Consider the following 23,889-nt stretch of genomic DNA (forward strand, 5'->3'; position numbering starts at 1 on the left):
ATAGGATGTTACTACCTGGCTGTCTTCAGAGCCTTCGTATCTTTAGTGGGGCTCTGTAAATTTTGTTTGTTTCTCCTGTCAATCTCTCATATCGATTTAATTACTAGACCAGCCAAAGAACTTAGAAGGGAAGAAGGTGGAAATTTTTCCACCCCTACACCTGCAAGGAGTTATTCAATACTGTCAGGAATATTTAGGAATATTTACTGTTTGTCCCAGCTGAAACCTGACCGGATACTTGAAAGGTTTCTTTTAAAAGTAGCTCTATGGTCAGAAGTTGGCCAAACTGGAAGCTGATATTCAGAGCCCAACAGGAACTTTCTTTTTAGGCTTTCTCCTTTAAACTAAAATGAAACTATGTACCCAGAGTGGGGAAAACATTCTGAAGCCTTTGTGGAAGGATTTACTAGAACATTCCAAAGACACACAGCTCTAAATTTAGAACACAGGAATCTTTCGATTTCTACCTTTGGTGAAAATCTTCCCCGATACAAAGAAGCAAAATGAGGATAATGTAATAGGATGAGTGGGCCTACCGCCATAATATTCAGATGGGCCCTGAGTCTCTGAGGAATTACAGACAACTATACTTATCTTACAAATCTGGTCTTTACAAAATCTGACATGTGGCTCCAGAAATAATTCAAAGCCCACTTATCCTTTTTACCAAACACCATTCATTCACTTCAAAAGGCTTGCAGATACTTGTAAAACTTTCAGTGTGGTGTTACTGGACCTCCGAGGGGAAGTGGGCTGAGGCAGAGACAGATGAGGCAGGGAAGGAAGGTGGGCCAGGTCATGACATTTAGGAACTTCTGTGACATTCTAAGCCCTGCGAGGTGATTCCAGCCCTTGGCCTGCAACTTCCCACCAAAGCCCCATGTTGGATCACGGTCAGATTTCTATGAGGCCAAGTCCAAAGGCTCCATAATGAAGGACATTAAAGAGTGGATGCAGGTACACGGATTCAGCAGACTCCTTGGCATGACAGTTGTATAAAATGCAGTCTGGAAGTCTGGTGATTTTGTAGCCTGCAACTTTAGAGCCTCTTGCTAATGGTGTATTTGACAGCTGCCCTTAACAAAAAACAGATGAGAAAGCAAAATGCATGAGAGTAAAGCAACCACCAACCAAAGTGTAAGCTTCTGGGGAACTCCAGGAAAATGGAAAAAAACAGTATTTATTTTAGATGGGAGAAGGAAAATGGTTAAGAACTAACAGCACAGGGAAGCAATTAACAATTAATCATCAGTAGCCTTCAGACCCAAGGAATTTCAGTGCCATTTCACACACATGTGCAAAATTACACAGGTAATAACTGAAAGTGTTTGTTTTCAGGCATTTTTCTAGAACCCAGGGAGATAAGGCAGGTTGGGTCAGTCTCCACTTTTAGAGAGTTCAGTCTGGGAGAGACACGCATCAACCATCTCCTTGTGTATTGCACCAAGTTCACATGAGGGGCAATTTAGTTTAGCTAAGGGTTGGGAGGAGGTTTTGGAAGGAATGAGAACTGGCCAAGTTTATAGTAAGTCCTGTGCAGTTGGTGTCACCATTTTGCAAATTTGGTAACTGACTTTTGGACACATTAAACAATTTGCCTGAGGTCACTCAGGAAGCAAGGAAGCCAGGATTTGAATCTTAGGAGGAAAGTGATTTCGGTGGAATATCCAGGCTGTCCCCATTTGTGTGACATAGAGAAGACATTTAAATTCCCTAAAGATCCCTAGAGGCTGGTCTAAGGCATGCAGGCAGTGTCAGTGTGGCAGGGTATCAGAACCCAGGCCTGGGGTCAGCTAGACCTGGTGTGTGCATGGTACAGGGATTAAAGCTTCCTGGGCCTTGTCTGTGGACTTGGGATAATGAAAAGAAATAATGAGACCCAATACTTATGATGGGCTTGCTGTATGCTTTCACTGCCTCAGTCTTCCTCATCTCTAGATTGGGAATAACAAGAACAGTAATGAGAATAATAAATGATAGCATTTATTGAATATGTAATGCATAAAACTCTCTGTTCTAAGAGAAATATACACTCTAGTGTTCCTCATCTGTAGCCTGGGAATAATAATAACAGTAGTAATAATAATAAATAAAAATAAATAATAACAAACCATTTATTAAGTACTTAATGGATTATAAGCCCTTGTTTTAAGTGATTCACAAACCTGTTTCCTTCACAGATGGATTGGAAATAATAACGACTCATAGTAATAGCTTACTGTTTGCTGTGTACAGATCCTGTTCTCAGAACAGACTAGATAAGGGCCATTTGAGTGGGCCCCCAGTAATTCTGATTATTATTTCCTGTCCCTCTTCACCTCCCTCTGCTCTACCACACTGGCCTCTCCAGATGATCCTCAAACACAGCAGACTCAGTCCCACTAATAGCCAGTCCACGCGCCGTCCCCTCTGCAGCGTGCTCCTTCCCAGAGATACCAACTCCCTCACCTACCCCTCCCCTCCCTGCTCAGGCACCACCTCCTCAGTGAGATCCTCCCTGACCGTGCTGCTTAAAATCCACGGCCTACAATAGTGCTTGGTACACAGCAGACACTCAGCAAATGCTTGTTTAATCGACAGGCGCTGAGTAAGTGGCAGCAGCCGGGGGCAAGGTGCCCTTTGAAACTGGGTCCCCCAGGCCGGCCTCCGAGCAGCTGACACTTAACAGTCCTGCAGTCTGAGGAGACCTGGGAAAAGGCACCCTCGATGAGGACACAGCAGGCCCTGAGATGACAAAGTGCTTGCAGGAAGGTGGAAAGCAGCTGTGCGGCTAGAACCGAACGTGCGAGGGTGTGGGAAGCGAGCCCTGGCGCGCGGGCAGGTCTGCGGGTGTCTGCAGGGCTCGCAGGAATTCTGCGAGGCTGGGATTTTGCTCTGAAGCGCAAGACGCCGGCAGAACGGGCCGCGGGTGTGTAACACATTCCCTCTAGCCCTTGGGGGTAAAACAGCTGGTTTACGAACCCGAGATGAGGCGGTGGAGATGGGATGGCCTAGACGCTCATTCACAGAGCCGTACCCGAACTTCTATTGGGCTTCGGCTCCAGCCCGCCAAGGGGCTGGTGGGCGGAGTCCGGCCGAGGCCCCGCCCAGAGTGCCTGACCCGCCCCCGCCTCCCGGGGGGCACAGAGGATGCGCGCGACCCCCATCCCCAAAAGCTCCCAGGGCACAGACTCAGCCGGGGAGGTGGAAGACGATCCGCAAACATCACTTTTATTTGTCGGTGGGCGTTGAAAGAAAGTGGGGCCGGACGAGTTCTACTGGCCTAGGGGGGCGTCAGGGCCAGCTCCACCGGCGGCGCCAGGTCGTCCTTGCCGCGGGCGCCGGGGAGCTGGGGGCCGGCCTGCGGGGGCCGGGAGTCAGGCTGCTGGGCCCCGGCGTCCTCCCACGCTGGCCCGCGCCGCCCTTTCCCTGTCTCCACCCCCGGGGACGTCCTGCACCCGAACACCCTTCTCTCAGGGGGATTCCGGGGACATCCGCCCGCTGTCCCTGCCGGCCTCGCCTCCACCCCAGGGCTCCCTACCTCTCCTTTGCCAGCCCCACCCTTTGGGGTGCTCTGGGTCTGAGCGGGGACCTGTCCCCCGAATTCCTCCAGCTCCTCCTTCCGCCTGCGGAGACGGGGCAGAGGAGAAAGGGAAGAGAGGGCGAGTGTGGCGAGGGGCCGGGAGAAGCCACAGAGACCTGAAGGCATGAGAGCCCGGGGGGAAGCCAGCCGAGCCAGCGAAGGCCCCGCCCACCCTCTCGAAGCCGCTCTCCTGAGGAGGCAGAGGGGGCGGTGCTGCGGCGGGAACCTCCGGCCCTCCCCCTCCTCTTTTCACTTTCCCCCTTGCCCAGGCCTCCGTTCCCTCTCACCTGCCGTTCTCCGCCGGGGCGGCGCCCTCGACCTCAGGCGGCGAGCGCAGCCGCTGCTCTACCTCCTGCAGCCGGGCCCGCGCCAGCCTCTCTGCGGGTGGGCGGGGCATCAGGGTCGGGGCCGGGAGCTCCCGCCGGCCACTCCGCCCCGCCCCCACCCCGCGTGGAGCCCCACCTTCAGTGAGCAGCTGCTCCAGGCTACCCTGCAGGGCGCTGATCTCCCAGGCCAGTCGCTGCTTCAGCATCTGCGAGGAGAAAGAACAGCTCTGTCCGTCCGTCTGTCCTCTGGGCCCCCTCCTCCTTCGCGCCTCTTGGAAAGTCCTTACCTGAATTCGGGCGTTCTTTCGTTCAGCTATCTATTAATTCAATGTGCAGCTTGTGATATGGCCAGGCGCCGGTGGGGATGCTTTTCCCCTCAATAGCTCCCCATGTTCTCAAACTTCATGTCTTCCCACACTCCCACCCCACCCTCACCCCTATAGTTTTCTCTTCCTCAAATACAACAGGCACAGTTCAGCCTCCAAAGGACATTTACTCAGATGACTTCCTCCCTTCCTTCCTTCCTGTCTGTGTTCAGATATCACCTGCTCAGACAGGACTTCCCAAGTGGCATAACATGATCTATCTACTTATTTTATTTTTTAGACTCTGGGTACAGCTCCCCTCACCCCCAGCCAGCTTGGGGACAGTGAAGACTTGGTCCCTTTGGAATGCTGCCGGACGCATCCAGTGACATTAGTTGAACGAAGGAATGACTTTCCACAGCAAGATGAGCACTCTCATGGTGAGCATGAGGGCAGCACGCTCAGCAATGGCTACTGCAAGAGTCTGGGCCACGGATGCTGGGTGTGGCAGTGGGGGATGGTAAGAAGTGGCTGGGTTTAAGGCAGAAGCTGAAGGACTAAGTTGAGGGGGTGAGAGGAAGGAAGGAGTCAAGGACTACCTTACAGCATTGGGCCTGAGCAGTAGGTGGACCCTGGGTAGGCTGGCAGAGACACTGAAGCCAGGAGAGGAGTGGCTTTGGCTGGTAACAATGATAAGGGCTCACATGGAATTCCCAGAGGTCCTTGTGCTGGCCTATCAAATCCTCCAGCTGTTCTTCCACAGGCAACCTAGGGACCAACATCCAGGAATGAGAAAACACATGCTAGGACTGACACCCAGCCCAGCCCAGTCCAGCCCAGTTCCTCAGACACAGGCTTTCAGACCTTTGCCTGGTGCTCCCTCTGCTAGGAGCCTTTATCCTCCAAGCCTTGGTTCTCACAGCTCCCCTTCCGACAAACTCTCCCTCGTGCAAGCCCTACGCCCATTCCCCACACCATGCCACTCCAGGCCCTAGACACAGGGTTACCCCAGCTTCCTCTGTTTCTGACTCTCTGTGATCTGAGAGTTATGGATAGAAATTTGTTCCGCGCACTCTGACAACACGTACTTCCTGGGAAAGGAAAGAAACCTTCAGTTATACTCTCTGAATGAGTCACCACTCCTTCCAGCAGGAGTGGGGCTGGGGAGTCTGTTCATTATCTTCATCATTCTCCTTTCATCTCTTGATCAAATGTGAACCTTTATAGGCCTCTATGGAGACTGTCACCCTGTCCATTCTGTCTCTGATCAAACCATGCCTTCCCAAGAAACCTTTGTGAAGGGTATAGTAGTTTAGTTTCATAAATTGAGGTCTTAGCTTGAAGCCTGGATCTGCTATTTCACTGTGATCCTGAACAAGTAACTTAACCTCTCTGGGTCTTAGTTTCCTCATATGTAATATAGTGGTACTGTCTATGTGAAGACTGGTTGATAAATGAACATAAACTGCTCATCAGATAGTGGGACATGTGGTGTGGTTAAGCATATATACTTTATCATCAAGTTTTCCCACATTATTAAAATCATGATACACCACAGTGTGAGACCTCTGGTCACAAGAATGTGTTATGTAAACTATCAAAGGATGGAGAGATGGATGGATAGGTGGCTGGATGAACAGTTAATTGGATGGGTGACTGGTAGGCGGAGAGATGATGTCTCATTAGAGAAATGACAAGTGAAGGGATGATGAGTGGATGGAGAAATAAAGGAGGGATTGTCAGAAGGAGGAATAGATGTCTGAATGGATGGTGGGGTGAAGAACAATTAGATGAATGGATGACTATAAAGGTGGAAAGAAGATGAATGAATGACTGGATGGATGAAAGATGATTAGATGGAAGGTTGGAGAGATAATGGCTGTCTGTCTGGCTGGATAAAGAGGCGGATAGTTGGATAGATGTATGGATGGATGAATGGGAGAACAGGTGGATGGGAAGGTAGATGGATAGGCGGGTAAATGAGTGGCTGGCGGCATAAATGAGCAGACAGATAAACAAATGAGTATATGGCAGAAGAGCTGGATAACCAGCAGAGGAAGCCTTAGAATAATACCAATGGATGAAATTTATTTGATAAAGAAACTAGCAATGAATGATTAAATGAGTGCGTTCGTCTTAACATCACCACTGAGTATCAGAGATGAGCAGGGGGAGTCTCTTGTCCAACTACTTGATTTTATAGAAAAGGTTTATTTTCCCAAGATTTATTTTCCCTTGCTCGTGCCCCCTCCTCCTTCAGGCTGGGGAATAAGACAGGGAAGAGTCAGGCAAGACTTCTTACCTCTGGGATTCACGTTCCGTCCTTTGGCAGTGCAGCTGGAGGGTCCTCAGTGCCTCTGTGGGGAGAGAAACCCAGGGACTTTGTGAGAGTCAGGGTTGTGTAGAAGAAATGGGCCCCACATCACACTGGGCATTGGAGGGAGGACTTTAGTGTTCATGCCAAGTCAGGTGGCAGCTGACTTGGAGAGATGTGAGCAGAGAGAGAAGCACCCTGACTCAGGTTTCCGGGGGATCTCTCTGGCTGCTCTGGGAACTTCAGGCTTTTGTGGGCTGATGGGGCAGAATAACGAGGATGAAGCAGCTGGTAAATACCTTGCTTTTTGCTCAAAATCTCCTCTAGGTGCACTTTCTCTTCATTCACTGGAAAAGACAGTGACAGTCTGAGTCTCCAAGGGCCACCTCCTATGCCCCCGCTGCAACTTCATGCAAAGGGAAGGCCGAAGTCACACAGAAGGTATGTATGGTACAGCCTTAGGGGAGGTGAGGCATTTTCTCACCAACCCTGCACCCATCACCCGCTGGGGGCCACCCCGGTCCAGCTTCTCCCCCTTGGGGCTCACAGGCCTTGTAAGTGCTGGGGGAGAGAAGGATGGCAGGGCTCCCTTGTGCAGAATGCTTGTGCAGGGTTCCCAGGTGGAGGGAACAGCCTGTGCAAAGGCCCTGAGGTGTGCACAGGAACACCAGCACTAGTCGTGAGATCTCTGGTCCCACTTACAGGAGTCCAGTTCCCTATGCAGGGCCTCCCAGAGAGCTTGGGCTTCTCCCAGTTCCTCGCTGGATTTCTTCTTTGCTGGGCCAAAGGGGAGAAGACATGGTATTAATGCAGCCCCAAGCCTTGCTATTCTCTCACAGCCCATGACCCTGCACGCTCATCTTCAGACAACCTGGAGGGGCCTGGATCTGACAGAAGAGGAAGTGGAGGAATTCAGAGCCCAGGTTCTTCTCGGCCAGCTGGCCAGCATAGGTCCTGGAGTTTACCTTGCTGAAGCTCATTAATCCGGTTGATCAGGTCTTCGATCTGTGGCTCCAGGCTTCCCTCTGCAGAAGGAAGGAAAGATTGAGCCAGAGAAGGCAGACCCCAGGCTGCCCAGGGCAGAAGGAGGCGATGGGTGTTGGCACTGTGTCTCTGCTGTTCTTAATCAGCATTTATTGAGTGCCTGCTATGTGCCAGGCTCTGTAAGAAACCCTTGCAGGGCTTTGCCTTCTAGGTAGGAGAGACAGACACTGAACAAAGATACATGAGGCCAATGCTGGTGGCAGTAACTGCTGTGCATGGAAATAAAGTGAAGCAAGGGGTTGAAGAGTGAAAGGGTAGAAGGTGTTTTGAGATATGGAAAGGCCCCAAATGAAGTGAGGCAACGGGGCCTTGCAGTTCTGTGGGGTGGGGAGTGTGGAGGAAGAACCATGCCAGGCAGAGGGACGATGATGCAAAAGCCCCTGCAGTGGGAGTGAGTAGGGCACATGCCCAGAGTACCTGTGAAGGAGATGGCATGGCTGGTGAGTCCAGTGAGTACGTGGAAAGTAGCAGGAGGCAAGGCAGGGGGATGGAGGAGGGGGTGGCAGATCGCTCAGGGCCTCCTGGGACATGCTAGGGGTTTTGAGATGTAATTCTGGAGGTGGTGGGAGACAGCGGAGACCTCCTGTCTGCCCCACCCTATTAAAAGCCTGGCAGGGTGGTTGTCTCTTCTGTCCATCTGGACTCTGGTGTTGACCTCATTTGAGATATAGGGAAAATGCCACTTCCATTTTGTGTGTGACAGCTATCAAATTCTCCAGTGACAGGGAGATCACTGTCTCTTGTGGGAGTCACCTCTAACTTCCCATAGTCTGAATTTCAGAGCTCTGTATGGAGAAGACTTCCTCCCCGTGCCTCTCCGGCTTCAAGGCTGGCAGCACAGCGTTGAGGCAAAAATACGCCCAACCCTTCCTGGGTCTCACTCCCAACCCTTAAGACAACTGGAGTTAAGTTTCAAGTTCTGGATTTTCAGAGGTCACCAACTCCATCCAACTCTGACTTCCAGGAGACTGGGTGCTCTTTAAGGTGTAGATTATGACACAAATCCTGGGGTCTTTGTTTTACTGAAGATGGTCCTGGTCACTCTGCATTTTCAATCCTGCAACTTCTCTACCTAATTTTAGCCTAGGCAGCAGCTCCAATGTGCTTTTGCAAGCAGGCACAGAGTTGGGGAAAGGGGAGGTTTCCATTTACTTGGAACAGACCAGCGCACTGTAATATTTTAAGCAGCTGATGGGCTGGGGAGAATCCAACCTCAAACCCAGCCAGCACTCTGACCCAGCCCTGAAGTGGGTACTGGATGCAGACTGGCTCTCAGTCTCCCTGCAACAAACAAAGCAAGGTGCAAAGTTTTTCTATTTGAATATAAAAAAGGAGGACAAAGGATATACACCCAAGAATGTATTTTTTTAAATTCCTGGAAAAATAACTAAGAATTTAAAAACAGTTGCTGCTATCCTGTGGGTCAGGGAAATGGATGGCTGGTGTGTGTCTGTGTGTCTGTGTGTGCATAGGTGTGTGTGTGGGGTAGGGTTTTTCCATCCCCTTATACTTCTTGAATTTTGAAACTGTAGTTTTGGTTCAAAGAATTAAATTGTGTAAGAGGGAGAAAGTGCAATGGGATAACTTCCCAAGGTTGTGAGTTGAGGAGGCTGGGTTTCAACCACATCTTCCTGACTCAAAACCCCAGGCTGAGCTTCAGATACAAGGAGACACATGACCTTTCTGCAGCTTTTTCACCATTTCCAGCAAATCTTCAGTCTTCTTTGAAGACTTGGTCTGACCTGTAAAGATGAAAACCAGAATTACAGCATCCGGCAAGAGTGAGAGGGGACCGAGGAAAGGTTCAAGCTTCTCTAAGAAGGAAGAAGATAGCCTCGGTGGGTTCTGAGGACACCCCTGGGCTGAACCAGGGATAAGCTGCGGGCAGCGTTCCAGCCAGAGCAGGGTTCCTGCAGGACCTCTGTCTTTTGTCCCTAAGGTTGATGGTGTGTGCTGGATGAATCAAGACCTCTAATGGTCAGCTTCTCCCTGAGATGTCAAAGAACAGCACAGACATCCCCTTAATGGAATTCAGGGGTAAGAGACAGGGATGCACTTCTGCTGCTGCTGTGGTTCAAGATCAGTATGAAGTTTTAATCAATGCAACAGGGCAGAATGATTTCATATGAGTTTCTTTAAAAATCACAATTGGCCACAATCTGCACATTCTTAAAGAACTGATGGGTCTCAGAAATGGTTTACAAATGGCTGCTTAAAAAAAAAAAAAAAAACTGGCTATTATGAGCCTCCTAACTGAAGAACGCAGCACTGCCTATCAGTCAGGTTTCCATATCTAAGTCCCAATTCAGAGGAAATATAAGGGACAAAAAAAAAAACAACATGTTAAATGACACCAAGAGGATGAAAACAGCATCATCCAGACTCTGGGAAACTCCATTAGACAATTTGGTCTCTTCAACAAATAAACTGCAAAGAAGGAAAAGAGGGAGAGTGGAACTGTATAGATTAAAAGAGATTGGAGACATACAGCAATCAATTGTAGTGAACAGACCTTATTTGGATCCTGATTCAAATACAATTTTGCCATGCATCTGTCTATAATTTTTAACATGAGCCTGTGTTATTTATAAAATCATAACAACAAAAACACAAGAAAAATACCAAGGTCTTAAACTCTTGAAATCAAGGATAAAGGCCAGTTCCCAGTGACCCACTACACTCCAAGGAAAATTGGGCACAGAAGATGAAAGGCAGCTCACAGAACATATATGACAGCCAAAAAGTGAATGTTTACCCGCAGTAGCATACAGTGAAAAGTCCCTCCCCCGAGTCCCTAAGTTCCTCAATTCCCCTCGGCAAGGCTTCTAGTGTTACTGCTCTTTGTGTGTATTTGGAGACCATTCAATTCACATAGATACATAGGCCCCCTCTTCCTATGTAAGTGGTGTCATGTCCTAAGTGGCATTTCACAGCTTGTATTTTTCATTTGACAATGTAGACTGATGATCTTCTTAAGCAGTCCCCTACTGATGGGTGATATTCTTTTGCTGTTACAAACAATGCCACAGTGACCATCTGGGTTAGTTTTCTCAGGCTGCCATAACAAAACACCATAAACTGGGTCTTTCTTATATTTGTGTCTGTGCCTCACCTTAAATTCTATCTTTGCATGTCCAAATTTCCCTCTTAAGGACATCAGTCATTATATTAGGGCTACCTTTATTCAGCGTGACCTAATCTTAATGAGTTATATCTAGACACTCTTTTCCCAAATAAAGTCACATTTTGAGGTTCTGGTGGACACAAATCGTGTGGGGAACACAAGTCAATCCAGTGCAATATCGTTATACATTCTTCCTTGTGCATGTATGGGAATGTATTACTGGATGAACTCCTAGAAAGCTACTTGTTGGATCAAAGGGCACATATAGTATTAAAGCTGACTGGTACTATGATATTGCCCTCCACATGGAAGCCCACAAGACTCCTTCCTCATACTCTTACCAATATGTTTTCAACCTTTGTCATTTTTGCCAGCCTCATAGACAAACATAGTATTTCATTTCGAACTTTCTGATAGTATGTATCAAAAATGTACTCAACTCCTCTGGATCAGAAATTCCACCTCTAGGCATCTATATTAAGGAAATAATTAAAGACAGTGGGCAAGATGTTCATCCTTTCATTGTTTGTAATCTTACAGGACAGAAGCAACCTAAAGATACTTTAGTTGATTACCACATTCATAGGATAAAATTCTTTGCAGCCATTAAAACTCATGTTGTAAATAGAGTTCTTAACCTGAGCTTATTAAATTTTGTTGAAATGTCTGGTGGTATGTGCATTTTCTTTACATCTTTTTGTCTTGCCTGAATCTTTTACAAATTAGTATGTATTAATTGAATTTTGCATTTTAATTTTTAAATTACTTAATAAACAAATGTAGAACATGGAGTAAAAAGTAAGTCTCCCCTCTCCAACAGCCAGCCCCTTATCCAAGTCACTCCCCTTCCCAGAAGTAACCACTGCCAAGTCTGGTGAAGACACTTAGAACTTTTGGTAAAAAGTATCTTACGTATTGCTCTAATTTTCACTTACCCAAGTAACATTCTAAAAACATTCAAACACTACAGAAATAGAGGTTAAAATGAAATTTCCCTTTCTCTCCTTGGTTCTAAATCTCATTGCCTTTCTCTGATATATCAATAATAGGTTAGTATGTCTCCTCTGATGACTTTTAAATTCAATATTTGGAATGAAATAAAGAAAATTAAATCTCCTTTAATAACAAAGGGAGATGTTTCTAGTTACGTGTTTTCTTTTTAATATTATGAAAATTTCCAAATGCACATGAAAAGAGGTATCATGATACACACTGGGTTACTCATTGCCCAGATCTGACAGTCATTAATATCCACCCATATTTACTTCAGCTGTAGTTTTCTTGTGCTGAAGTATTTTCAAGCAAGCCCCAGACTTAATGACATTTCATCCCGAGATACTTCATTAACACTCTCAACTACTAGAGAGCATTTTCTTAGATGACTCCAATCCTATAATCACACCGACAAGATAAACAATGATTACTAATCATTGGATCATTCATATCATCAAATACCCACAACAAATGTAGTCTCCCCAACTGTCTCCATGTGTCTTTTACAGCTGGCTTTTGCAACCATTTCTGCGAAAGCTCCACCTGCGTTTTTCCTGTTCACTGCATTTCTAGTCTTTATGCAGTAAGATCATGAGTGACTAGTAAATCTTTTAACTAGTCCAACTAACACGTTGACAAAATTTTTTAAAAAATCAATGTTACAAAACAAAAGTCTATAGAGTATGAGCTCCTTTGAAATACTTTATTTTGAAATAATTTCAGATGTACATAAACGTTGTAGAAATAGGCCACAGTGCTCCTATCTGCCCTTTTATCAGATTTCCCATTTGTGAGCGTTTCTGTACATAAATTGCAGGCAGGCATCATGACCCATTATTTCTTAATATTTCAATGTATATTTGCTATTTACAAAGGGACTCTACCAAGTAACCACAGTATAACCATCAAAACTGAGGTGCTCATACTGACCAATATTAATGTATGATCCTCAGATGCCATTCAACAATTACCCCCTTATATTTTAAAGTTATCTAGTACTACTTACATTTTCCTTAAAAGAAAATTACAAAAGTGCCTCCACTTCTGCACAGCCCCCCAAATCCAAGTCCCTTGATCAGAGAGTCATCAGTTACGCCTTTAGCCTTCAGACATTTTTCTATGCAACACACACAGGGCTATAGCTGAACTGCCCCTTTTTTCTTTCCTTTTTTTTTTTTTTTTCCAGCCCCAACTTGCTTTTCTCTCATAAGAATGATTTCTTTTGAAGTACACTCAGGGTCAATGAACCATGATCTTATCCTTTTAAAGTTAATTTTGACTCATTAAATTAAAGTGGAATTTAATTATTTTTTTCTGCCTCTTAAGAAAAAAAGTCCACTACTCAGGCATTCCACAATGCATGGATATATATAAATTTAGCCATTCCCGTGACTGCTCCTGTGTTTTGCTTCCATCAACAGTGTTCTAATGACACTTCCTGATCCACACATCGTGTATTCTATATGATTAAAGATATGAAATAGAATTTTAGATGCTAAAAATACTCTGCCAAACTGCCTCTAGCAAAGCCTTTACTGGTCAGTTCTGCCACTGAGGCAAGAGAAGTCCTGTTCTGCCAGTGATCAATACCAAATATCCCTCCCTCTGTAAAGCCAATTTTGATGGGTTAGAAATGGTAACTTAATATGCTTTGCTTTTCAATTTTCTCCATTGCTAGTGAAGTTAATCATAACTTCCCTTTTAATTGGAAAGCTTGATAATAGCTTTTTGTTTTGTTTTAGCAGTGGCACCTGTAATAAGTGCTTAATAAGGGAGACCTATTGGCATCAGTCCTATTTCTTGTTGAAAAGTTTGCATTTAACATGAAGGTATCATCTAAGAGAGCTCACGGTGTTGTTATTTCATTATTCCTACAACAACAAAAAAAGGAAAAGAAAATAACTGAACACCTACTATATGCCAAGCAGGCATTGTTTTAGGTGCAATAAACAGTCTGTTCTCATGAAGCTCACATCCTAGGACAACAAATAAGTACATAATCATAATTATTTTTGCCACCTGCATAGATAGGTCTGAAAAGAAGGAATTCAATGTGTTTATTAATAAGGTGGTTTAAAGAGTGTGTAGGAAGAGGGGGTCAAAGATAGATGAAAGGAGGGCAAAGAGTGGACAATTGTTGAAACAAGAGTGATGGGTACATGGGCATTCATCATGCTATTTCCTATGCTTTGGTACATTTTGAAAATTTCTATAATAAAAAAATTGCTAGTGGCATAGCAGTGGATCATTGTCATGGGAGATTTTCCTCTTTCGGCTGGACTGCAATTTCCAACTGTCTCTAGGACAAGTTTGCTTTTCCTCTCACTCAGGTGTGGGAGTGTCATTGTCAACAAAACGCCCTGGAGGAAAAACAGCTGTCTGTAGGAGTGGCCATTCATGATTAAGATTTAAGAGTCCATGCAAAGTGTGATATGGGCTGGGTGTGGAATGATGATATTGAGGAATTACTGGTAATTTTCTTAGAATGTGGCAGCAGCCAAGGGGTTTTGTGAGAACATCCACCCCTTTTTTGTTTGAAGAGATGCATATGGAACTATTTAGTCTATTGTTTACTTTCAAATACATAAGCAATATAGCCAATAAAGCTGACGACAGTTAATCTAGATGATGTGAATATACATATCATTTATCTCCACTTTGCTGAACAGCAATTTTTTTTTAAATAAAAGGCTTACAATTTTGCCTTTTACTTATTATTATTACTTTGGTACTGCTACCAATATTTCATTACTGTAAGGGGACGAAAGCTCCCTCCCTTCTGCCCTGGCCAGGAGAGGCCCGGAGGCCTTCACTACCTTCAGCCTCCGACGCGACCTCCGGTGGCTCCACTTCCAGAGGCTCCAACCTCCCCGCCATTTTCCTGCGCGAAGCAGACACGCATGCGCCTTGAGATGATTGGTTTAAACGGGAGTCGGGCAATGCTGGGCAGTGCGCATGCGTCCGGTGTGAGGCACAAAGACGGTTTCAGCTCCCGGAAGCAGGCCGCCAGGAGCCCGGAGCGACAGTTACCGCGCATGCGTACACATAAGGCCCGCAGGTCCGGGTGAGAGAAAATAAGGTCAAGGTTAGGGTCTTGGTCGTCGGGCAGTGAGTGTTGTACCCACATGGAAATTGCAGGGAGGTCTCTATCCCTCTCCAGGTTGCTTGTGCTGTGCAGGTAGTGAAAATCTGGGACAAATGTGCATGCACCGTGCGGCGGTACACAGGAGTTCGAGTCCCTTTTCGGTCACAAATCCTCACTGAACAGTCTATGAGAGGTTAGTTATCTCCATTTCATTAATGAGAATGAGCCTTAGAAGCCAAGTGCACCTCCTGTGTAAAGATTCTGGACCTCAGCCACCATGTGACATCAGGTCCTTTGCCCCGGGTTACACAGACAGGAGGACGCTGGAGGACACTGTCTCATTACTTTAGCAGCAGCCAACACACGTGGGGTCATTTTTGCCTGGGTAAAGATAAAGTACATGAAGGGCAAAGGATGTTCTTGTAAGGATTGGTTTTAGGCCTTTTATGTGCAGTTTCTTCTTTAAAATATCCTTTGGCTGTTTCTCGGCACAGGCTGGTCCTGCATTTCCAATTCCAGAACCCCCGTGGCCACCCAAAGAGACCTTGGCCGGCCTGGGACACTAAGGGCTGAGATTCCCACGGAGGAGGCAGACCCCTGATGCAGGACAGAGTGGGTAGTGCCCAGTATTGGAGGAGACAGTCCCTGACAGAGGCTAGAACATCGTGGAGGAGATTAGGCACAGGGATGGGAAGTGGGAGCCTAAGGATTTCCGCAGAGGGGAAGGGGCCGGGGGTGCTGAGGAAGCAGCCTGCTCCCCTGTGTGCAGTCACTCTGCCACCCATTTCTCATTTGTAGGCAGCTCTGCAGATCGTGCTCCACTGCCCAGGGAGACAGGGACCAGACACAGACCCCACCGCCTCCAACCTCCCACCCCGCCCCATTTCCAGGGTGGAGAGATCAAGTTTAAAGCCAAAGGTGGTTGTTCCCAGCACCGCCCAGTCTGGGAGCTCTGCCTCTCAGGGTCCTGACAATAAGCCATTATGCGAAGCTTGGTCTGCAGAGGCAGCTGGTGCTGCTGGGGGTGTGGAGTACTTGGGTGGGTAACGAATGAACAGCCGATCTTCCTCTTTCTTCACCCAACGCAGGAGTTTGGTCACTACGAGGATGGCTCCTGCCTTGGTCACTAGGGGGCTGAGGCAGGTGTACAGCTCAAATTTGGAGGTCACCTGGGGATACCGAAGGAGACAGAGTTAGCTGGGCCGGAGCTGGCCATGCCCAATGTTGTCCACCCCACCCAAGTCCCACACCTATTTCCTGTTTGGAAGATGCACCTGGCAGCACCTCCTACCTGGTGCTGCCTGGTCACTGGGCTAAAGCAGGTAAGCTGACTTTATTGCATCATGAGTGGGCTGAGGGATCAGCAAGATCTAGTGGCTTCATTTGGGATGCTGGCTGTGTGTGTGTGTGTATGCTCTCTGGACTTCAGTTTGCTCATCTGCGGCTTGAGGATAATAACAACAACAACGTTTAACATTTAATGAGCAATTGTTGTGTAAAGGTCCTGTTCTAAGCAACACACACCTATGTTTTTATCATCTGTAGTCTGGGCATAATATAAAAGTTTATCCAATTTAATCTTCACACAAATCTGAGAGGCTTAACCCTCTGAGAGGCTTAACCCAACCAGGTCACCAACACCTTTCCACACCCCTTTCCCTGCTCTCCCTCCATTCTAGCCACTCTAGCTGTTCCTCAGACATAAGCCGGCTCAGCCCCACCTCATAGCATTTGCACAGTCCTTTCCCTCTGCCATAAGGACTCTTCCTCCAGATACCCACATGACCTACTCCCTCCCCTCCCACTTAGATGTCATCTCCTGATCACCCGATTTAAAATCCTAGGCCCACTATAGCTTTGTTTGGAAATACCATTCTCCACTAAAAGGTACAAGGGCTCCTTGGACAGATGGCTGATTTCTGTGCTGGCACAAAGAAAGTACAACATCAACTTGGAACACCTTGTGCCAGAAGGCAAGAAGTGTTTAAGCAGTGATACAGACATGTCAGAGACATAGGGGCCAGCCTGGCTAAACCACAGCTCCCGCTGACTAAATCAGAGACAATTTGATCACAAAAGAGTTTAGCCCACTGAATTCAAGAAAGATCCATGATATAAAATTCAAAATTAAACAAAACAATAGGAGGGAAAGTTCTCCCATATAGTAGAATCTCAACCAATAAATGTAGAAGGGATGATGGAGTTACAAAAATCACCATCTGGTTAATATCCGAGTAACAACTATTGCAGGCAAGAATAATAAATGGATATTAAAATTAGCGGATGAAAATGTGGTGAAAAAGAAAACACTGACATGATCACCACAAGATATTTACTAATTACAAAGTGTGAAAGACTAACTTGAAAGTTAGAGATCTGGCAGACACCACCTTAACGAAGTGATCAAAAGTTAACATGCACAATAGGACACAGGGACATATGGTCCTCCTGAAAGGAAGCAGAGAAGGCCACAACACCACTTCTGTGATACGCTTGTCAAAAATGAGTGACCCCAATTCAGTCCTGATAAAATATGAGAAAAACCCAAGCGGAGGGACATTCTATAAACTGACTGGCTGGTGCTTTCTAAAAGGGCCCAGGTCATGAAAGACAAAGAAAGATGGAGGAAATGTTCCAGAATAAACCAGATGAGGAAGACACAGTAAGTGTACCTAACATGTGATCCTGGACTGGATTCTGGACCAGTAAATGAACATTTGTGGGACACCTGGTGAAGTCTGAATGAAGTCTGTGGAAAAGATGTTATTGTACTGAAGTTAATTCCCTGACTTTGATAAGTTCCTATGGTTATATCAATATCTGGAGAAACCTGGTGAAGGGCCTATTTATAGTAATTTTTTGTACTATTCTGCAACTCCTTTGTAAGTCTAAAATTGCTTGAAAATGAAAAGCTAAAAAAATTAAAAATTAAAATTCTCAGTCTAGAACAATGCCTGATATACAACCATGTGCAATAAGTGATTTAATAAATGTGCACTAAATGGCAGAATCTAGGGGAAGGTGCCATTTCCAATGGGGTCACCTTGATCAAACTCCCTGAAATAGCTGACCTTTAGAAGACCCATGGGAGGTGGAGAGAAGCCCTGAAGAGACCCCAGGGAAGGATACCCCAGGTGGAAGGCACAGCATTAGACCAAGCCTATTGTGAATGAAGACTGCTGGGGGACTCATGGAATCAAAACTCATCTGGTACCTGCAGGGCGAATGGGAAATCAGCAGGCCCAGTGATGGCTGTTAATGGGGTCTCTTAAAAGTAGAAAACACTGTTAGGTGGCCACTGACAGATGAATGGATAAAAAATATGGTATATGTGTACAAAGGAGTATTAATCAGCCATAAAAAGAAAATTCTTATATTTCCAATCATATGGTTGGAACTTAAGGGCAGGGTGCTAAGTGAAATAGAGAAAGACAAATACTGCATGATCTCACTTGTATGTGGAATTTTAAATACTGAACTCATAGGAAACAGAAAGCAAATTGGTGGTTGCCAGGGAGGGGGGATTGGGTGAGGATAGTCAAAGATCATACACTTGCAGTTGTAAGATGAGTAAGTTCTGGGGATGTAATGTACAGTCTGGTGACTGTATTATGACTGTAGTATATACTACATAATATAGTGTATATACATATACTGTATTGTATGCTTTAGAGTTGCTAAGGGAGTAAATCTTAAAAATTCTCAGCACATCAATAACAGAAAAACAACTCTGTGAGATGATGGATGTGTTAACTAACCTTATTGTGGTAATTATTTTGCAGTTTATCTGTATACCAAATCACATTGGGTACCTTAAACTTACACAGTGTTATATGGCAATTACTTCTCGATAGAGCAGGAATAAGAAAAGAATAAAAAAGGTCGAAAACACTGTACTGGTGGCTAATGGGGGAAGAGCCAACAGAATGATGGGACTAAGAGGTTTTAGACACTGTGACTGATGGGTTTCAGAGACACATGTAATGGAATAGTGCTGAAGGCAAAACCACAGCCCAGGCAAAGGTGTGATGTGTCTGAATGAGGATGTTATGGAGAAGGAAAGAAGGCTTGAGGTGGGGAATTATTAACTCCTTCAAAGCCTGACCTAACTCACCCAGGCCAGCAGTGTCTCCTTCTCTGCCACATGGTAAATGAGGCGCAGGGGCCGGGAGGTGTTGTGCAGGCGTGCGTGGAGGCGGTGGTACAGGTCTGACAGGCGCTGCCGCTCCTCCTCTCGGCTGTACGGGGCCTCCAGCTCCGGGCTGCAGTGATGAAGGGAGATGGGCGACCAGGTCACTCTAGGGCTTTCTTGGCTGGCCCACCTCCCCTCAGTCTGGGGAGTTCAATTAAGTTAGTCAGCAGAGCCTCACCCATTAGACTGGAGGACTCCCAGCGGCTTGAGGCCTAATCTCCCCATCAAACTTGGGGATTCCTTGAGTACTGGGGCCCTCTCCTCCATAAAATAGGGTATTCCTTGAGGTTTTTGGCTGAGGCTCCCTCATCAGGCAGAGACCCCATTCTATTCCATCTTCAAGAGCATGGCTGGCTCTCTTTCCAGAGTCATGCCTATTAGTTGCTGAACCTTCCCACCCGGCCAACTGCCCACAGGATTGGGGCCCACCTGGTAAACTGGGGCAGCTGGCGGTGATGGTCGGGGATGTCCAGCGGCTTATAGAGGAAGTGCCGGAGGCCAGGTGCCCCCACGGCCTGCACACTGTAGGCAGAGGCACTGGCTGATGGGGCATTAGAGAAGCTGGCGGCCTCCCTGAGGGCTCGCATGGCACCCAGGGTGTGCATGCCGTCTTCCACCAGGCGCCGGCAGGTGGCCATGTCATGGAAGGCCTCGGGGTCGGTGCCAAGCAGCAGCAGGCAGACAGGCATGGCGTCCAGGCGGGCCACATAGGCGTAGAAGAAACCATCGGGATTGAAGCGAGGCAGGCACACAGGCGCCCACGCCTCACCTGCCGCAAAGGCTGGGGCGCCCACCCAGTCCAGCAGCAACTGCAGGTCGGCTGGGTCCAGCCGGCACTCGGCCAGCACAGTCCGCTCCTGGGCTGCCGTCACCAGTCGACCGCCAACCGCCAGCACCGAGAGGGCCAGGCCAGGCGCCGTGCAGCGTCGGAGAAGCGCACCCAGCGCATCCCGCAGCGGGCGGGCGAGAGGCACACAGCGCACGGCGCCCAGCAGCAGGGCCCCTGGGTCCCGCTCCACGCTGTCCAGAAGCCGATCCAGGGTGCGCTCCGAGCCGGCCAGCAGGCGGCGGAGGTCGTAGTTCTGCTTGCGCGCGAAGATGCGGGCCACACTCGCGCGGGTCAGCGTGCTCACGATCTGGGCGTGTACCGCTAGCAGCTCCCCCCGCAGCTGGGCTGCTGACTGCGGAGTCCTGGACACGGCCACCAGTAGCAGTGGGCCCTGCTGCAGAAACACCAGCTTGTGGTCCTCTGGGGGAGGGCAGAGAGGGGTCAGGTGGTAGAGATGGGTCAGTGGTGATGGGAGGGGGTCAGGTGGGGCTCTTCTACCCTTCCCTTGGACACACACACTCCTGGTCCAAGCCCACGTGGTCACTCTACGCACTCCGACTAGAGGAAGGACAAGCTGGTGGAGTGTGGACATTTATAAAGATATGATGGGATGGTCAAGGAATCAGGCACATAGCACAGAGTGAGGAAGATGGAGCAAGGACTAATAGAGCTAGAAAGACACCCAATTCAGCCACACGGCCCCCAAAGTCACGCTCTTGGACAAGGGAGCATCCAGCCAGTTAATCAGATTCCAGTGAGTCAATCACTCAGAACCCAGCAGGGCAAACAACAGACCCCCTTGACAGACGCCTGGCCAGCATCCCCACATACTGATTCACTCCTAAGTAGCTGGACAGTCCCCAGGACAGAGAGACAGACAGACCTACTCCAGACAGACAGACAGACAGACGTATTCCCAGTCACCATCCTCTGATCCACCTCCTGCCCCTTTGCTCACCAGCATAGATGGCACGGATGGCATCTCCTGCACTCTGCACGAAGGACACGAGGGCTGTCATCACACCCATGGTCGTTGACAGGGCCTCCACGCTACCGTAACGCGAGTAGATGGGCTTGCCTGCCTCGCTCAGCACAAACACGTGCTTCCGCTTGCTGCGCCAGTCCTCATCACTGGGGTCCCCGCCCTGGCTCCCTGAGCCACTCTCAGGGCCACCTGGGGGACTATTCTCAGAGGCTGCAGGATCCCAGAGCCCATAGGTGCATGATGGAGCCTCTGACTGGGGCAGCAGGCCAGGTGGCTGGTCCTCGGTATCAGATTCTGAAAGGGAGCCCCTGGGAGGTCACCTGACTGGACTCCCACTAACCCCCTGTGCCTGAAGACCCACCAAATCCTTACTAGCACCCTGATAATTCTTGCCTGATGCTGACATAGACCTCCAGGCAGCTCCTCTACCCCTCAGTGTCCACTAACACTTAGGTTTCAGTGATCCCCCTAAGACCCCAATAATCACATCTTTTGTCATTATTGGGCCCTTTATATCCCTACAGACCAACTGTTCCCCTTTCAATAACTGCCGTTCCCAAGTCTTCAAAGCACCCCATTGCCTCTGAATGATTGTTAATATCTTCATCTTCAATGATCCCCCATTAATATCTCTGACCCCTCATTTATTCTCCTAGTATCTACTCACTCCTTAACAGCCACCATTATATCTACTAACATGTGTATCTTTGAATGCTCCCCTCACTACCCTAACCCCTTATTTATTCTGATTGGTGTCCACTAATCCTAATGACCCCATTCACTCTCCCTGTCACCCATTTGTATTCTTGGTGATGACCAATGATTCTCCCAAAGACTGCCAAGATTAACCATTAACATCCAGATCTTTAGGACTCCCCTAACTCCTATTCATTCCACTGATGGTCACTAACATTCCAATGACCCCCACATCACTAATACCTGGGTCTTCAATAATCTTCAATGATTGCTCTGACTCATAATTTACTTCTACTCCATGTCCACTGCATTTCCAACAATGACCCACATTAACCTCTGCTAACATCCAAGACTTCTAATGACCTCTTCTGACACACCTGAACCCCCTTTACTCTCATTGATATCCACTCCCCTCCCTACAATAACCATCAAAATACATACAAACACATAGGATTTTAATGACCTCTGTTGCCCTTTCTCATCACCATCATTAACATTCACCAATGAAATGCATGACTTCATTGCCCTCTACTGACTATCCTCCCACTTATTTCAATGTCCACTGATCTCAGTGACAACCATTATTATCCACTGGCAACTATGTATCAATAATTTTTCCCTAAAATCCCAATGACCTCACATTCTCTCATTATCTCACTGACATTCACTGACCCCCACTGTCCCTAATTACCTCCTCCCAATACTTGCCAATACTTCCAAAGTTCTCAGTCCCCTCCACCAACTACTTATTTTCAGTGATGTCCATTGATCCTTCCCAATGACCACATTAACATCCACTAATTCCAAAGTGGTCAATGAGCAGTGATTCCCCAATGACTCCCACTGATCCTCCACTCTATAACTTTACACATACATCAAGGTCTTCGAAGATCTTCCTTCTGGTCCTCTGAGTCTCCAAATAATTTCATTGATGTCCACTGTCTCCTGACCAGTGGTAACCGTTAATATCCACTAAGATCTGGTTCCTTAAAGACGCCCTCCAACAACTACCACCAGCTCTTCAATGATGTAAATACTCTGAGTGCCGACTGGCTCCACTGATTCCCTTTCCTACCTCAATGACGTAAAAAATAACGTAGCCCCCAAAGACACTGACTTCTAAATAGTTCCCCTTTGACCTTATTAACTATCTTTTGGTCATTCATTGACCTAAACATCCTAACCCCCCAGTTCCCCTCTCTGACCTCAACTGATCGCTTTCTGATTCCTCAGTGACCTAAATTCATATCAGTTCTCCAGTGAACACCCACCGATTTCCTTTTCATTCCTCAATGATTTAAAAAACTACAAAGTGAGTCCACAATGACTTCCCACTGACCCAGTTATGATCTAAACTATCTCCCTGAGTCCCAAAAGACTCCTCTCTGGTGCCCCAAGGAACTCCCCAAACAATAACATCCTCCAGAGATTCCTTCCAAGACTCTAGTGAGGGGAATGCATACCTGTCTTCTCCAAGCTCCCATCTCCAGGATCGGGAGGGTCCTCGTGAACCCCTCCACCGTTTCTAGCCTCCTTACTGGGGAATCGCGTGTCCTCCAAGTCCTCCGCATCCTCGGGGGCTGGGGCAGCAGTGTCTCCTCCCGCCTCCATCTGCACATCCCTGTGGGGGAGGGGAATGGAGGACGACCCGTAGCAAAAGAAACTTCTTAAAAGCTTTTGTTGAGCCCGGTTCCCTTGCACACACTCCTGGGGTTCATTTCCCCTCGAGTTTCAACGGATGAGACATTCAAACACATGATCACATACTCGCAACCTCCAACACTTTCCGAAAAGGGCGGTTCTATCGGGTCTCAGGAAATAAAGATACACAAACACCTGTTTTAACCAGTATCTCAATTGGCCAGGTACCATTACTTCCCTTAGCCTGCGGGAGCATAACATTTCCGGGTGCGGCAGCTGTCTTGCCACACTTCCGGTTGTGACACCTCCCTAAAGGTACTTCCGGTTGCGGAGCTTTATTCGCTCGCTGAGGCGCACGAACCCTCTCTCCCGCCACCCACTGGTATTACCTCACCGTTGATAGCGCACACCACTCCTGGATCTACGTCGGATCTCTTCGGGAACCCAGAGCCCCGTCTGCAATCCTTCTCACCGCACTGACACGCACGGTTAACAGGCCAGCGGGTCCCACTTCTCATAGGAAAGGCTGCCGGCGTGATGGAGGCGCGCCTCACGGCCAGCCAATCCGGAGTACGGAGGGAGGTACGGCCTCATCTATGGCCCAATCAAGAGAAGCCGGATCCCGTCTGCCGTTCCGCCCCTACTCCGTCCGCGTCGTATCTCCACCAATACTGTGCGTTGGGTTGCTACTATGCCCGCCTATCCCTTGACTGACATCTCTCCGCACCCAATCGAAGGCTCGGGCCTATTCGTCTCTTCACTAGAGAAGGCTCGCGGCTTAAATCACGGTACT

The 23,889-nt window shown here is 47.6% G+C and overlaps 3 protein-coding genes and 1 long non-coding RNA gene across 11 annotated transcripts in view; 2 read left to right on the forward strand and 2 right to left on the reverse strand.

Annotated features, from left to right (window-relative positions):
* The first annotated feature begins 1,911 nt into the window (after window positions 1-1,911).
* Window positions 1,912-11,154, forward strand: LOC141578649 (uncharacterized). Of its 2 annotated transcripts, XR_012509228.1 has the most exons (4): window positions 1,912-2,908; window positions 4,495-4,633; window positions 6,835-6,948; window positions 9,241-11,154. It is a non-coding gene; the product is annotated as an uncharacterized LOC141578649 (long non-coding RNA). The 2 variants fall into 2 exon arrangements; XR_012509227.1 differs by lacking the exon at window positions 1,912-2,908 and having other exon boundaries at window positions 4,194-4,633.
* SYCE1L (synaptonemal complex central element protein 1 like) lies at window positions 3,190-14,616 on the reverse strand. 3 transcript variants are annotated; one of them, XM_074370389.1, is made up of 11 exons: window positions 14,485-14,616; window positions 9,231-9,293; window positions 7,473-7,532; window positions 7,210-7,284; window positions 6,807-6,854; window positions 6,496-6,550; window positions 4,898-4,961; window positions 4,025-4,094; window positions 3,850-3,940; window positions 3,521-3,605; window positions 3,206-3,340 (listed from the first exon to the last, which is right to left on the reverse strand). In XM_074370389.1, exons 1-11 carry the CDS (start codon window positions 14,543-14,545, stop codon window positions 3,263-3,265), a joined length of 750 nt encoding a protein of 249 aa, XP_074226490.1. In that variant the 5' UTR covers window positions 14,546-14,616; the 3' UTR covers window positions 3,206-3,262. The 3 variants fall into 3 exon arrangements, with proteins under 3 accessions (XP_074226489.1, XP_074226488.1, XP_074226490.1); XM_074370388.1 differs by having other exon boundaries at window positions 3,190-3,605; XM_074370387.1 differs by having other exon boundaries at window positions 3,190-3,605; window positions 4,793-4,961.
* Window positions 12,351-23,627, reverse strand: MON1B (MON1 homolog B, secretory trafficking associated). 3 transcript variants are annotated; one of them, XM_010967421.3, is made up of 6 exons: window positions 23,491-23,627; window positions 22,919-23,076; window positions 20,733-21,053; window positions 19,375-20,194; window positions 18,868-19,015; window positions 12,351-15,922 (listed from the first exon to the last, which is right to left on the reverse strand). In XM_010967421.3, the coding sequence occupies exons 2-6, from the start codon at window positions 23,064-23,066 to the stop codon at window positions 15,713-15,715; spliced, it is 1,647 nt and encodes a 548-aa protein (XP_010965723.3). In that variant the 5' UTR covers window positions 23,067-23,076; window positions 23,491-23,627; the 3' UTR covers window positions 12,351-15,712. The 3 variants fall into 3 exon arrangements, with proteins under 3 accessions (XP_010965723.3, XP_074226486.1, XP_074226487.1); XM_074370385.1 differs by having other exon boundaries at window positions 23,486-23,624; XM_074370386.1 differs by lacking the exon at window positions 23,491-23,627 and having other exon boundaries at window positions 22,919-23,347.
* Window positions 23,500-23,889, forward strand: part of LOC105079804 (uncharacterized) — a 429,087-nt gene continuing 428,697 nt past the window's right edge. For 2 of the 3 annotated variants that reach the window (XR_012509220.1, XM_074370397.1), the window contains exon 1: window positions 23,607-23,884. The gene's annotated coding sequence lies outside the window, so the exon portion shown is untranslated. Of the gene's footprint in view, window positions 23,885-23,889 lie in introns of all 3 variants that reach the window. The other variant, XR_012509225.1, reaches the window with a different exon arrangement.

Source organism: Camelus bactrianus, chromosome 9 (genome assembly GCF_048773025.1).
Source record: "Camelus bactrianus isolate YW-2024 breed Bactrian camel chromosome 9, ASM4877302v1, whole genome shotgun sequence".
In the NCBI taxonomy this organism is placed as follows: Eukaryota; Metazoa; Chordata; class Mammalia; order Artiodactyla; family Camelidae; genus Camelus; species Camelus bactrianus.